We start from the raw sequence: 14,906 nt of genomic DNA, 5'->3' as shown, positions 1-14,906 counted from the left end.
GAAACATTGCTAAACTGCCCAAAAAGGTGCTTTAAATTTAGAAGTTGTAATTATTTAGCTGAATTCTTGAAATATTAAACTTATACATATGTTAGAAGTTTCAACAGCTGAAATAGCTGAAGTCCAAGCTCCAGCATCTTGTCATACGTAGCAAACCAGATTGCTGCATAGTAAGGCTTGCATACTACTTAGAGCTGACTTGTATTTCTTGACTGCGTGGGGAACAGCAAATGATATCATTGGCCATACTGAGTTAAACTTATTGCCTGGGTCCAAAGTGGATGAGCTGTGCTTGAGTGGGGTGTGCAGAAATCTTCCTGTGTGAGGAACCAGATTGGCTGGAGGCACAGATTGAGTATGAGTCCAGAGCTATGAACTTTGTTTAAAAGAAAACAAGTGGGTTTTTGGAGTAAGCAAAAATTCGGTCTAGAAAGAAGAGAGGAGTGGGACTACCAGACTGGCATCATATTTTTGTATTTCTCTCCAAGGACAGAGTACGTGTGGTTTTGTGGGGAGATAAAGGGTTCATGAGTCCGTAGGTCCCCCCTGTACTGTTCATGTCTTCTGAAACTTTGAATCTTGACACTTTCTGAAAAACACTTATTTCAAAGCAATTTTGTGAGCCTTACATACGTGGAGCTTATCTTGCCAATTAGATACTTCTGAAAGCTCTCATCCTTGGGGCGTTGGAGCACTTTGTGTTGTGTAGGAAATACTCCAAATGCAAATATGCCCCAATGCCGTCATTCTTTCAAATTGAGGAGGCTTGAATCCACTGATCAGTGTGGAATCTCAGCACATCTGTTGCTCACAGAAATTGTCTGGGGGCTTTCTTCCACACATCTCATTCTCTCCTCATCTCCTGCCCTTTCCTCATTCTCAAATTGCTCCAGGCATCACAGAGTCCTCGCATCCCCAGTTGCTGTTCTGTGGGTGTGCTTGACAAACCTAAAAGCCTTTTTTTCTTTTTTTTTTTCCTTCCTTGTTGTGCCTTTTCCTTCCTGCTTTGTTTTCCATCAGGCAGGGACTGATTTATTGTTTGTGCATTAAAAGGTTGCCAGGTCAACCTGCTGGTCCTTCCAGCTCCGTTGCAGTGTGTTGCCTCCTGTGCTGCCATCTGGCTGGTGGGTCAGGAGGACCTGTCACTGCATTGTGTGCCTCAGCTTCTCTTCTACCAAGTTAAGAATGAGGTCTGCTTAAACCATTTAAAAGCACCTGTGAAAACATCTTCAGTTATCATAACGTGTGCCGAGATCAGTTTCTTATGCTCATGCATGAAGGGATGTTTTTGCAGTTGGGACTACACCCCTGTACTGTTCCAGGTCATGGATTGCAAACTGTTGAGGTGAGAGCACATCAGCATCTCTCTGTACCCTTTGAACAGGCACACGTGGACAGAATTGGGTAAGGCTTATTTCTCCTTGCCACCAGTTTCACCCAGACAGAGTTGTGTCTAGGAGTACCAGGGAGTACCTTCCTGAACAGGAGAGCACAGCTGTCTCCTTGTCTTTGCAGCCACACCTTTCAGTCCAAGCTCAATCAAGTGCCACTATCAAAAGGCAGGTGTCTTCAACCAGAAAACCAACTTACAAGGCATTGAAAAGGTGTAAGCAGAATTTTCTCCCTGGGGCAGATTGTCTTGTGTCAGGATGATGTTCATCAGCTACATCCTTGTGAGGGTGTAAAAGGCAGAATGTGAGAGAACACCTGTATGATACAGAATTACTAGATTGGGAAGCTCTCTGAAAATGCACATTCATTCAGGACAAATGAGCACTGATGTGGTTATAATGCCCACTCCTTATGGGATTGATGCAAAGCAACTTTTTGTTTTACATCTAACGTTCTTCTATGTGTGATGAAGAAAAATGAGACTCTCGAAGGGCAATGCGGTCGAGCAAAGTGCCACCTCTCCTTCAAGGGCCTGCTGGGGGTGTTCCTGACTGCTGTTCTCTGATTTGACTTTGATGTGCCAATTTTCAGCTGATGAATAATTGTCTGTGCTGATAACTTGGGGAGTCAAGTGTGGAATGGTAGCACTCTGTGAATGGCATATTTGGTTTCTGCAACACAAAGTATCTGATTTATGACTTCCATTTCAGTCAGTAAACTTGTCGATTAGCTGCATTTGAAAAGTGATTTTGATTAGTGCAATCAGTAAACAGAAAATCTCATCTTTGATTGCCGCACTGATTAGATAAATTGTTACTTGAGGAGCTGCTGAGGAAGGCGGTTTATTTGGCCTTATAGCTCTAGGAAATGCCTCTGTTTTGAAGACTAAATAAAATATTAATTGTCATTTCTCTTCCAGTTCTGTCGCTTTTTGGAGTGTAATTTACTGTTCCAAGCTTTTTCCCCTTCAAAGACTGTTCTCTGCCAGAGCCACACAAATGAACAGTAATAAGGTGGCTTTACATGTGTTTATGGTGATTTCATTAAACTCTTTGCAGCTCTAGGGAACTGTTAGATAAAGATGTGCTTACGGCAGGCTAGTGGGGCCTCTTTCAGATGGAAAAGAAGCAGTTAAGTATGAAATAAAACTTTAACTAGCCCTTATTCAGGGATCCGTACGAATGGGAAACACCATGCCAGGGCAAGACTGGGGTCTTCTTACTGGAAGTTTGTCTTCCAGCAAGCAGCAAGAGAACTGAGCTGCCTCCTCCCACTTCTGTGGTGACTGGTACATTGCAGTGTGACAAAGGCATCTGTGCAAAAGAAACTGTAGCTTGAAAACTACACGGTTTATCAAGGTATGTGGATCTGTAGGTCTCCTAAACCTGAGCTATGCTGGAGCCCAAACCCAGCAGTCATCCTGGTGGCTGCACATAAAGAACTAGATGTGCTAGCTACAGGTGGAGGATTTCTAATTGCAAACATATGTTAGCAGAGCTCAGTTCTGCTGTATTGCACGTTTCTCTGCAGTGCTAGTATTATTAGGGCTTGGAAATTATTAGAAATGAAAAGTCTTGCTGGGATATTTTTGTTTGAAAGGAGGGATGCTCTTGGGCTTTAACAAATTTATGGTTAAATGTAACAAAATCTTAGCTCGAATTTAAAAATAAAAATCTGTAATGATTTTCATTTCAGATGAGGGCTGTAACTGAATTGCTCACTTTCTCTCTTTCTCTCACACAAACACACACACAGTCTCAAAGCCAGCACTACGATTCGGGGGTTTTCTTTCTGATTTTTCTATTCAATAGCAAACACTGTCACTAAAGCATCGTGTTTGTCCAGCCTGCTTATGCATGTGAAAACCCTTGCAATTCTGATAGGCTTAATCAGTGTGTCATACCTCCATCTTTCTGGTCCTTGTGGTGCGTTAGGTATGAGATAACCACTTCTACCTGATGCTGAGCATCAGTTGGTAACAAGATGCACCTGTGTGTGTATGTGTGCAGAAATACAATATATTTACAGATAAAATATAGGTACCACTGAGGAGGTGACTGTGTTCCTTGGCTGGAGGGGATTAGCTGTGGCTAGAGGTGGCCAGACACAAACGACGGAGCTGCTGGGCATCACGATTGATTTCCACTGACCCAAGAGTGTGTTATCTTCAGTAAGGCCTGCCCACACTGTGTGCTGAGCTCTCAAGTGCTGCCATGAAAGCTTTCTGTTCAGGTCAGGCCATTAAAGCACGCAGACAATCCAGCCAGAGTTAGGAGAGAGGCACAGATCTCCCTCTATCTATTTCTCCCCGTTTCTTTCAAACGATTGCAGGGCTTTAGTGTACTTGAATATTGGTGGTTTAACAGGGTTTTACTGTTCCATCATAGCATATCCATTAGTCAGCTTCTGGAACCAGCTGTTAAAATTAGGTCACACTTAAACACCATTGAAAAGAATCAAAGGTGTCACTGAAACTGAAGCTTTTGGTTGCTACACAATTTGAGTGTTGTGACCTGACCGGGGAGCTATTGATGAGCTGTTTCTTTCATCCTGTTTACTGACCAGTTTATTTAGAAGAACAACAACCATTTAATTGCGTGTCCTGTTAAAGCAATGTTGTTACTGCTACGTCTTTGTAAAGAGGTGGTTTGGGTAGAAGACACAATTGAGAAGTGGGTGGTCCTCTTCATTCCAGTTTCTTATAACTGCAGGGCTGTGTCTTTGGCCAAAAGATTTAACTCAATCTAATTATATGATCTGAGAGATAATTAATAGATTTAATTAATAGACTTGTGAATGTCTTAAATATCTCATCTATATGCACTTCTAAGACCTCAAAATCCTAAGTTTAGATTTATTTATATATGTATGTTAATGCAGAGTTCTTTCATATAATGCAGTGACAGACATACTTGTGGGAAACATTCGAGTCTTCAGTTTTAGAGCAACAGACTTGGTTTTGCATTTTGAAATGGTAGACGCCTGTGAAGTGTTCAAGCATCAAGTGATTAAAATTAATTCCTCTAGCTCGAAGCTTATTTTAAAAGGTTGACTTTCATTAGCATTGAGCTTGTCGTGGACCGGCGTAAAGGAAATCCATCAAAACCAGCAGTGGTAACCAAAAAATTAGTGATGTGTATTTTGTGATCTGTCTAGTTTAAGAACGAATGATGCAGGATAGAAATCAGAGCATGGTTCTTGTAAGAGTATTTACTCTTAACTTCTTGTTTTGCCCTATAGATCTTAGACCCCAGGAGTCTTGGCGAGGCCCTACGCCCTTATTTCAACAAGCACCACAAAGGTAAGGCAGGTGGCACTGATGTTTTGTAAAGCGTGGTTAAAAGTATGTACTTGTTTCTGTTTGGCTTTCACAACATTCTTACCTCTTTGTTTTGAACTCCGTTGTTTAAATTTGTTCAAATCATGTTGTGTTTTTTTTTTTTTAAAGTTAATTAATGTCCATGATTTATTTATATTTTGTGAGCGCACTGTGCGGCGTTCATCCTTTAAAAGGTTTGAGTACTTTGTATTAAAAAAGGAAGGCAAAAACACTTTCCATTAAAAACTCAGACTTCAAAATTAACTTTACTGTTGGTGCTTTGGTACCGTTCTTGGTTCTTTGGCCTTTATCTTATTGAAGCTTTTGAGATGCTATGAAATTGAACACAGAGAGCTTAAAACTGCATTAGATTTTGGACAGGCTAAACAAATTTCTTTTTAGGAGGGCTGTGGAGCTTAATGAGGCATAACTAATGGTGTTCCACTTTTATCATTTCTGTGCCGCAACCAGAGCATTAGTACAGACCAGCCATTGATTCTTGCTACAAACCTCTTGAAGTCCTAATCAGCTTCTTTGGTACAAGTTTTTCAGGCCTGACAAGCCTATTGTAGGGCAGTGTCACTGTAGGTCAGTAGTTATTAGTTGCCACTGAAAACAGTTTCTTTAACTACTTAAGACTGAACTGAATTAAATGCAGAAGGGACTCAGAGGAGGATTATGGAATCCGCAGTCCAATAAGTGCCATCGAATAGAAGGAATGTGACATGGTTTGATAATAAGGGATGTCTTACATGCGTTCTCTCATTGATAGGTTGTGTGCCCTTAAGTCAGGCAGACTTCACAAACTTCAGCGTACCTGTGAAAGCTATGAATAATTACATTTGTTTATATTTATGGAGGAACGGGGCTATGTGGAAGGTCCTTGAAGTTTCTGCTCCTATTAGGCAGGAGTTTTTTTTTCCCCCATGTTTTTATTTGCAAACGTTAACCATTGAAAGCATCAGCTTCGGTAGAATTTATGGAGCTCTCTGCAGTCACGCTTTCCATGGCAACCGTTTTGATCCCTGTGGAAGTTCAGCTCCCTTGTCCTGTGTCGTGTCAATGGGAAATATTGCATTATACCTGAATGTCACATTACAAACTTTACTATCACTTTGTCTGTGAGAGTTGCTGTTCCTGCACCTTAACTGAATGCGGTCTGTATTGTGTCATTTTGTGAAATATTGCCACACATCTGTAACATGGAATTATTTTTTTTTTTTTTTACACTGCTTGCTTCTGTCATTGGGTCCTTCATTTTTGGAAAGCGAAAGGGTTTCTCAATTCACATATAAATAATTCCCTTCAGGCAGAAATTGTTTTGTTTCACACTTGAAATGCGTCTTCTCACCTAACTGTCACAGTGGACTGTTTCTGTTTAGAATCCTATCGTAGGATTGCTGCATGTGATTCTTGCTAATACCTTCAGAAACAATCACCCACTCTCCAGATGCACCATTTTTGCAGATGAATGGTGCTGCTTGGAAAATGTAATTCCTGCTTTTCCAGCTGTTCTCTTTACAAGACTTTCCCCTTCCTGTTTTGTATTTCATTTGATGATGAAGATCCCAGACTTGCCAGTTGTAGAGCTAGGATAAGTAATTCTGCTGTGGTTTTGGAACGTATATTTGATTGGAAAAAGGAGGGTGTTCAAAGATATGCTTTGGGCAATGGTCAAACCTATTGAACCGATCACTTTCTCCCCAAGAGGTTTCCAGCTTCCCAGTTAATTCCTGGTGGCAGCCAGGCCAGCAGTGAGCTCTGGGTGCTACAAAGCTGCTGCTGCATGTGCTGCTGGGGCTGTTCCTGCGTGCTGCTGCTGCTTCAGGTGTTCCAACAGCAAAAGCTGCAAGGAATTTCTGCTCTCTGCCACTGCGACTCCCAGGAAGAAAGCAGCAGAGAGAGAGGCCAGCCCCTGCTCCAGCCTTTTCAGATGAAGTGGGTTGGCAGGAGGCTACGATATCCCTGATCAAGCAAAGGATAAGCAAGGAGCCTGTCCCTGACAGTAAAGCTTTGAGCCTTTGTGCTGTTTCTGGGATAGAGTAGTGCAGCTGGTGCTAAACTGCCTCTTGTTTCACAGGCCTCTGGGAGGGGGTGGAAATCAGTAGTGTAAAGCTTTTTCCTCGTAATCCAGATGATCTCGTGTCCAGCATAAGGTTTCTTCTTTTTACATAAAGCTTCCTGACACGGTGTGTTAGCTACTCCCTACACAGATGTGTTACTTGAATTCTGAGTCAGCACAACTCTGGGCACTGCGTTTGAGTAACTGCCAATGGGGATTCATGTGATATTCCACACAGCACACGTTTTTTGTTACCCCTGGGCCATAGCTTTGCTGTCTCTGCCCTTAGGTTGCTTAAATCACCCATTAATGCAGTCATTGGAGGAGTCGATTGCCATGAACCATATAGGTTGCTGAGTTGTTTAGCAGACGATGATCTAAGAAGTTGTTTGATTAAAAATAGTAGATGGCTCGGTGAATTAAGAGCAGCAGAAAGGGTTTAAACTGTTTTTTGTAGCTTGAAGATCAGACTATGCACTACAGCATATCTTTTCCTAACAGGTTTATCCCTGGGTTTATTCTCTGGACATGTGGTTGGTGACCCTGCACATAGCAGGGGGTTGAAACTAGATGAGCATCGTGGTCCTTTTCAATCCAGGCCTTTCTGTGTTCCCCCAGAATATGTGATAGTAAACTGATTATTATCAGTTTCACACCTTAAGAAGGATTCAAAACCAAGATGCTGAATGTCCTGATAATAAACATCACTTTATAAAAATGTGACATTTAAACTCTGTGCAAAATGCATGTTAATGGCAGATGAAATTTGCTTCGAACTTTCCCGTTCCAGGTATATGACACAACTTTTGACCTGTAATCCTCAGGGCTGAGGGTATTTCTCGCAAGGATGTTGGCAAAGCTGTAGAAACTGAATGATTGATGAGCTCTAGAACTGGGGTTATGTGGGTAATCCAATGGATTTTTCCATAAGGCAGAACAGTATGTTCTTCCTGAAGAGCCTGCTGTCTTTTAGGAACAATAACAAAATGAAGTTAGTGTTCAAAACCCTTAATCAAAAGGAACATCCTTGGTACAATGCTGATTTTGAGTGTTAGTTTAGGAAGCACAATGTGCTATTAACTCAAAAGATGATTTTGCTCTTCCTGTTGAATACTTCAATAACACTGCATTTTCTAGGCATCTCTGAAGCTAAAAATAAAGCTGCCTATTGCCATTTAGCTTTTGTGCAAATTCCTTTTTAGTACATCTGTTGCACATCGTGTTTACCTGTTGCATACTTATCAGGTAAGACCAACCATTGTATGAATAGGTATCATTTGTTTCATTTTGGGAGATGATAGGAGTTTCTATGCCAAATCAAACTTTGCCTCTGCTCCAGTAGGTGAAATTGTTTCCCAGTTCTCCTGGCATTGCTTCCCCACTTACTCAAGCAGTGTTTGCCTCCCATGGTAGAGCTCTGCTCCCATCAGAGCATCCTCCTATTGAGGACAGCCTCTTTCCTGAAGTCACACCACCTCCTTAAGCTGTGTGTGTTTGACAGTGTGTATCAGATTGAGTCCCTGCCTCAGGTTGTTTGGCCAAAGCCAAAGTCCCACCAGTGTACTCCAACAAACCTAGACGAAGACTTGGAAGATATGCTCAGTAACTCAGTTAAGGAGTGCAACAGGTAAATGTGAAACGTGGTACTTGTGCTCACTGTGCTCCTATTTCTGTCTCTGTGCTTAACTGGCTCTCTTGAATGTGGGTCATAAAAGATTAGCTGTCTCAGCTAGCCAGTGTTTTCTCATTACAACAACATATTGCAGTGCAAAAACGTAAGTGCCACGAATTCTGTGAGCAGTTGTACCCTTACCAGTGTTTAGCTCTGAAGCCTATATCATGGCTGTATCATTTTTCTAAATATTTTTAATCAAACAATGATTGGATGTATTATACCTGTTGCTTTATAATTGTAATGTTAGAATAGGTACTTGAAGGCAATTAAAACATTTCTTGCCGTTAGTAATCTAGGATGGCAAACTGGGTTATAATGGATGTTGGATTTGCGTTCCCATATAAACTGTACACCAAATGTCAGTCAGTCCATGCCAATTAGTGCTTATGTTGCTAGGTCACCGTGGTCAATTGAAAACGGCATCAATAGAACTTGAAAAGGTTTCTTCCCGATCAGACCTTCTGACATATTGAGCAGAATAATGGATGGGAAAAAGCAGCCAAGGCCCCTACCCTAGATTCAGAATACTCGCAGTAAGAATTCATTTGCAACCTGCAATTAACAAGAAAGAATGGACTCCCAGAAAGAGCCTGGACATTTAGAAAAGAAAGCCTCATTCTCCCGTGTTGCACATGTTTACTCTTTGGACGGTGCGTTACGTTTAGCTAGCTTGGTGATAGCTGGGTTTTAATCGATGGGCGGGATTGCTGCAGATGAGCTGGCAAATTTGCTCCTAGAATAAAAGCTGGACGGAATCCTTTCAAGGAATATTTTGGAATATCTGGTTTGTGAAGTCTGAGTTTGCAGCTGGCGGTAGCTGTGGTTCTGTAGCTTTCAAGCGTGGGGAAAGAAGCAGTGAGCAAACGTGAGGCAAATGGGAGCACGTATCAAACAACAGCACAGCAATGTGCGTTCTGTAGCACAGAACTCTTGAGGTCATGCTTTCTTCTCTATTCCAGAACTGCTGGGGCCGCCCCGCTGCTCGCCTGGAACCGCATGCTGCCAGCCCAAAGTCAGTACCCACCGGGCCAGTACCAGGGGATGGGTGGGCCCATGAACTACCCACAGAGACCTGAGGATCGGATGGACCGGGGAAGGCAGGTATGGAAATGCTGTCTGCACGTCTTCTCGGTGCGTGGCTGCAGGGGGTGGGCCTTCCTCTGCTGCTTTTCGGCCGGTGGCTGTGCCACCAGTGCAAGCACTGACAAATAAGCCTCCCTACAGCCCCTCTGTGTGTGTGTGCTTGTGGCACGAGGCCCACACCATCACCGTGCATTTCATTAAAACCAGATCAAGCGTCTTACCAAGTCACACACCTCTTGCAGCTTGAGAAAATAGAATCTGAAGGCAAGTGTTTCAACCAGAGCCTTCCTTTTCTGTAAGGAAACAAACGAGATCTACGTGCTTTGGAGATGGAAGGATGTCTCCTCGCTGTGTGTTTAAACTGTAGCTTCTTACAACTTGACTTTTTTTTTTTTGCCCCCTCAAATGCTTACTGGCTGAATCTATTTAAATGTCAGGCTCTAGTAGTCAGAGTAAGAAGCATCTGTGAATGTACACCTGGAAATAAGTTTGGCTAAACGAAAACGAGCAAACGTGGTAGGAGAACATCCAAAACGGTAGGTGGTTTTTATCATCGGTTTATGAAGACGCAACAGAACAGAAAGGCCTGAAAACAGGAGGTTGTTTTGCTTATGTGCTATTTTTGAGTGTGTATTCCCAGTAAAAACTCAGTCTGCATATTCTCTTATGCTAGGAACTTGAGCATTTGCAGTGCTATTCACTAGTTTAAAACACTTTTCAGATGTTTATATTAAGCTTCACGTTCTGGTACTGTTTTTGTGACTTGGAACTGTTACTCAGCAGTGGGAAGGCTACTGGCCAGTAGTGGGGAAAGAGAAAGAAAGGTACTCAGCTGCTCAGCGACTATTTCCCAGCCCTTTAATATAGCAAACAAGGCACAAACCGTTTGAAATTTGCCTTTTTTTGGGACCTGCTTCTTCCCTACCTCTTACAAATGTACTCCAGTCAAGTCACACTTGGTATATACTCTTAGTTTTCCTTGTGACCATCCCAGCCCGCACGCATTTGTTGCACAGTTTGACAGAGTCAGATTTGATGTTTGATTCCTAGGGCTGTTCCCTTGTGCTGCCAGTAGTGATTTTCTCTTAGGTCTGAACTCTGTCCTGCAGTGTGTTGGATAACATCCCAGTCTCCTTTGCTTACGCAGCAGGAGCTGCAAGCACAATCCATTTAATACATAATGTACTTGAAAGTCTTACATTTTTTGCCACTTCTGGTTCTTTGTCCACTTCATATTTTTCTTTTCTATTCCGACTGGGAGACTCAGGTAGCAGAATCCATCACAACCACTTTGCACTGTGACATCGTTAGCTCTGAGTTTTCTAAAGCAGTTAATACAATAAAGACACGTACTGTCAAATCCAGTTTGTAACAGAAGAGCCTTTGGCCTTTGCTGGGGAAGCTTTTTGCAGAGTGCCATGTGCTTCTGTCGCTGGTTCAGCTTGTCAGGACCAGAGCCCAGCAGAAACAGCCTGAGAGCCACTAATACCGTTCTCAGCATTGTCTCTGGGCTGCAGGATTACATCTTGCTGCTGAAAAGATCTATAGCCAACAAGCAGCCTGCCCCACTGCTCCCAACTCTTCAACTCGTGTTTGGCTGAACCCTTGTTAGCAGCGCTGAGATCTCCCTTCTCTCCACACCTCCCCCCATCTCCTACCCTGAAGCATTTTTAGTGCAGAGGAGGCTTTTAAGATTGGAGGAAGAACTGTCTCCAGCTCATTCAGCTGTAGTGTTTAGTATTGCAGCAGGAAATGAGGAAAAGAGAGGCAAGTATACTGTGCACCCTGGCTTTGAGTATGCAGAGGAGGTGTGGCCAGTGCTAATCCTTCCAGCACAGGCTTGACTGTAAGCAAAATTAAACAGCATGGATCTTTATCACATTAGCCTTAGTGGGGAAATGGTGTCCAGGAGCTGAATCCTGCAGTTTGGTGAAAGAAGTCAGCGCTTCAACTAGCTTATTCCCAACCTTAAGTCTTTGTGAATAACAGTTGCTGCCAGGCAGCACAGAAGTGGACACGAATTGTTTTAGAGCAGGGTGGGATGGGGGTCAGTGCCTGTTTGGGAGGTTGGAACTGAGATCTCGGAGCACTGATATACAACCTGCATGTGCACTGATATACAACCTCTGCAGCTCTACAGCTGCTTGCTGCCCCAGTGGTGAAATGGGAGCCAGGATGGCAGCCATGCCTTTTTTGTGTGGTTTTTTTTTTTTTTTTTTTTTTTACATTATTTTTGAATGAACTTTCAGATGCAATTATTTCCTTGGGGCTGATGGCAATGAAGTAAAATTAGCCTCTACCTGAAAAGGTTTAGGATGCGAAACCAATAATTGAATCTAGCACTGCTGCCTGCACATCTCAAAGCTTTAAAGCCCTGAAAAGGATTCAAGTGGAAGCGGTGACACAGAGCAGCATAAATAATCATCTTTGGTCCCTTTCACCTCTGAATTTTTTTTTACAGCATCCAGAACATGGCGTGAAGAGGTTAATAAACACGCTGCTGCAAAGTGCTTACAAAATTAATGCAACTGCCACGGATAGGGGCTGCTGGGGGGTGGTGCACATTCCCTGTGCCTCGGAGCTGGCACAGAGAAATAAAGCATAAATGTGGTCGTGGAGCTGCTTGACATCCTGATTTTAGGCCGTGCTAATACGTAACTGAACGTCCAGATAAATGCCTTGTGTAGCTGTGAAGAGCCCTCCTGAACCATGCTTGGGCACAGACAGACGGAGCTTTCTGCTCTTTGTGCAACTGGAAGGATTTCTCAGGGGTTGCAGGCAACTCAGCTAGTTTAATTGTTGGGTTTTGTATTGATTGCGATTAAAAACAAACCCAAGATCTTCCTAAAGCAGCACATTCTGCACATCTCTCTTCAGCTCCCGCTTAAAAACAGGGTGTAAAAGAAAATGTTTTCTGTTCAAGTCTAGTTGCTTGCCTGCCACAAACACGTGGAGCGAAGCCCTCTGCCTTTTCAGTTCCAGCAGCTATCTCCGCTCCCGGGTAAAGATGGTTTTCTCTTTGAAAGAACAAAACGAAGCCTCTTCATCACCCCTTGGTCCCCCCGGTCCCTCCCCCAGGAAAAGCCAACAAAAACCCCGTGGCTGCCAACAGAATGAACTTTGTGGGCTCTGCGGCGCATCAGGATTTTAAATCGTTTGAAATGCTTCAAGGACACTTTAACCTTTCTTACCTTTTTTTTTTTTCTTCCAGCAGCTTTTTTTTTTTTTTTCTTACGTAGTGTATAGAAGGCTTGATCCCAAAGACAAAAATGCCTTAATTTGCGCTGAGTCTGTGTGAGATTTTGGGCTGCTTCACCTGGTATTAAAAGCAAACAAGTGCTGAAAAACGCTTCTGTAACAAAACCAAATGGTTTTCATTTTTTGTTTTCAGTCGTCCCTCTGTACCAACGGGTGACTCCCTTTAGCTTCAGCTCGCATACAGCTCAAGCAGAAAAGGAGCCATTGATTGAGCAGCACTGCTTCTGCTGGGGCACGGATGCTGTGTGGATCTGCCCTCCTTGAGCGGAGGCTGAAGCTGCGCTGAGCGCGGCTGCGGCGCGGTGCCTTTCTGTGCTGAGGATGCATTGTTTCATTGCTGTAGGGGCGCCCGGAGCCCCGCTAACTTGTTTGCTGTGCTGTTAATCCAAAAAATAAATGCTTGCTTTTGTTTGTTTGTAGGCATACGGCCCCGGGAGGCCCTACCTGCTGCCTCCACCCTCGGGAAGATACAGCTGGAATTAGCTCTGCTCTCCCAAGCCCAGAAAACGTCCGGGTTTTGGTTTTGTTTTTATTAACTGGGGGAGGAAGGGGGGAAGAAATGAAATCGTTCGGAAACCTCCCTGTAGTTTTTAAACTCTGCTTGTTTTACATGTGTACATTTCTTACCGAACCGATTATGTTTTGTCGCTGCGAACCACGAGTTCACCCCGATCTGCAAAGCCGTGAGCCGAGGTGGGAGAGCTGTTTTGTCCTCGTGGCATCCCCAAGCTGTGCCGCACAACGCCTGTCAATGCGAGCTGCAGCCACCCTCTACTTCACACACAAGAGCCTGAAAACAGACACGGAGTTGTAAAGAATGCACAGAAATCAGATTTGATGAACTCGGGGAGGGCGCAGCGGGCAGCACGGAGCGCGTGGGGTTAAGGACGTGTCCAGCAGTGCTGCTCTGGTGCTTCTTTGGATTTCTCATAGGGGAAAAGAGGAGATTTTTGGACTTTGAAGCAGAACGTTTCCACTTCTACAGCTTGTTGCCTGTTTTTTGACTTGGTTTTTGTAACACAAACAAGCACGGAAGGCGTATCGGTCTGTTTTGATATATAATTTAAAATAGCTGCCCTGTATGGAGTTTCCATTCATTTTTAGTACTCTTTCTAGGGGTTTTCCATGTGAGTGTACCAAATCAGTAAATATTTTTATTTGCTTTATAAAGTGGCTTTTGAAATTTGGAGCGCTACCCCGTGCTTTATTTCTTCCCTTTGTATTTCTGTACACACACAGTTGATATTAATTACTGCAGCACTAATTCCACACAGCCTCTACCGTAGCATTTCAAAGCTTTGTTTAACCAAAACCTGAGCATGTTTCTGCTGCCGTGGAGCGTCCAGGTAAAAGCTGCTGTAGCACCTCTTGCTCGTGCTCCTAAGGTTTGCACGCGCAGCTGTGAGACAGCATTGCTGCAGCCATCTCCTGAGAGTGTTTTTGTATCATCTCTCTGTTTAGGCCCACACCTTCATCACCAACAATGGGGCAAAAGCCTCGAACCCTGTGACCTTGGAGGGTGAAACTGCGTTCTTTATTTTCAAGTGATGGAGATTGGTGTAATACCCTTCGTTGCAATGCAATTGCTGTCCTACCTGGAGCTGGCAAACATTGTCAGCGCTCCCCCGTGCCCTTCTCCCACTTCCATAAAAATACATGGGTCTCCGAAAGTAATTTTTGAGCCACAGCGAGCGTGGCTCTTCGTGCAAGTGCAGTGGTGGGCGGGAGGCTGGTGGAAGGAGCTGCTGCTTCCCCTACAGATGCCGCTCCTGGGCTTGAACCCGGGGTGCAGGCATGCCCTTGTCCCTCAATCATTTCTGGGGTAAGGGGAGGAAGCTTAGGGTGAAAGGGAGCTCCTGAAGAGCAGCATCCCCCTGCCCAGCTCTTTGCCCCCAGGCTGGCAGCCACGCTTCTCAAAGCTGGCGTTCCCCCTCGGAGCCGGTTAGAGAGCAGTGTGAGTGTCCGCATGGGCACAGCATCCCCTTTGCTCCTGCGTGGTGCAGGGGAGCGGGAGCCATAAATCTATTCCACCCCCAAAACCGTTCCAATAGCAGAACGACCCCAGGTAGCATCACGGAACGAAATCCCAGCGCAGTTTTGCAGGAGGGAGGCGGCGG

At 43.9% G+C, this 14,906-nt stretch overlaps 1 protein-coding gene across 1 annotated transcript in view; it reads left to right on the top strand.

Annotated features, from left to right (window-relative positions):
* The window catches only part of XRN2 (5'-3' exoribonuclease 2), a 44,791-nt gene extending 30,815 nt beyond the window's left edge, over positions 1–13,976 (top strand). The window contains exons 28-30 of the mRNA XM_019612476.3: positions 4,633–4,693; positions 9,408–9,549; positions 13,210–13,976. Of these exons, the coding sequence (XP_019468021.2) occupies positions 4,633–4,693; positions 9,408–9,549; positions 13,210–13,272 (266 nt within the window). The 3' untranslated portion in view covers positions 13,273–13,976. The remainder of the gene's footprint in view (positions 1–4,632; positions 4,694–9,407; positions 9,550–13,209) is intronic.
* The last annotated feature ends 930 nt before the right edge of the window (positions 13,977–14,906 follow it).

This window comes from Meleagris gallopavo, chromosome 2 (assembly GCF_905368555.1).
Source record: "Meleagris gallopavo chromosome 2, MGAL_WU_HG_1.1, whole genome shotgun sequence".
Taxonomy (NCBI): domain Eukaryota; kingdom Metazoa; phylum Chordata; class Aves; order Galliformes; family Phasianidae; genus Meleagris; species Meleagris gallopavo.
This window is presented reverse-complemented; position numbering and strand designations above follow the sequence as displayed.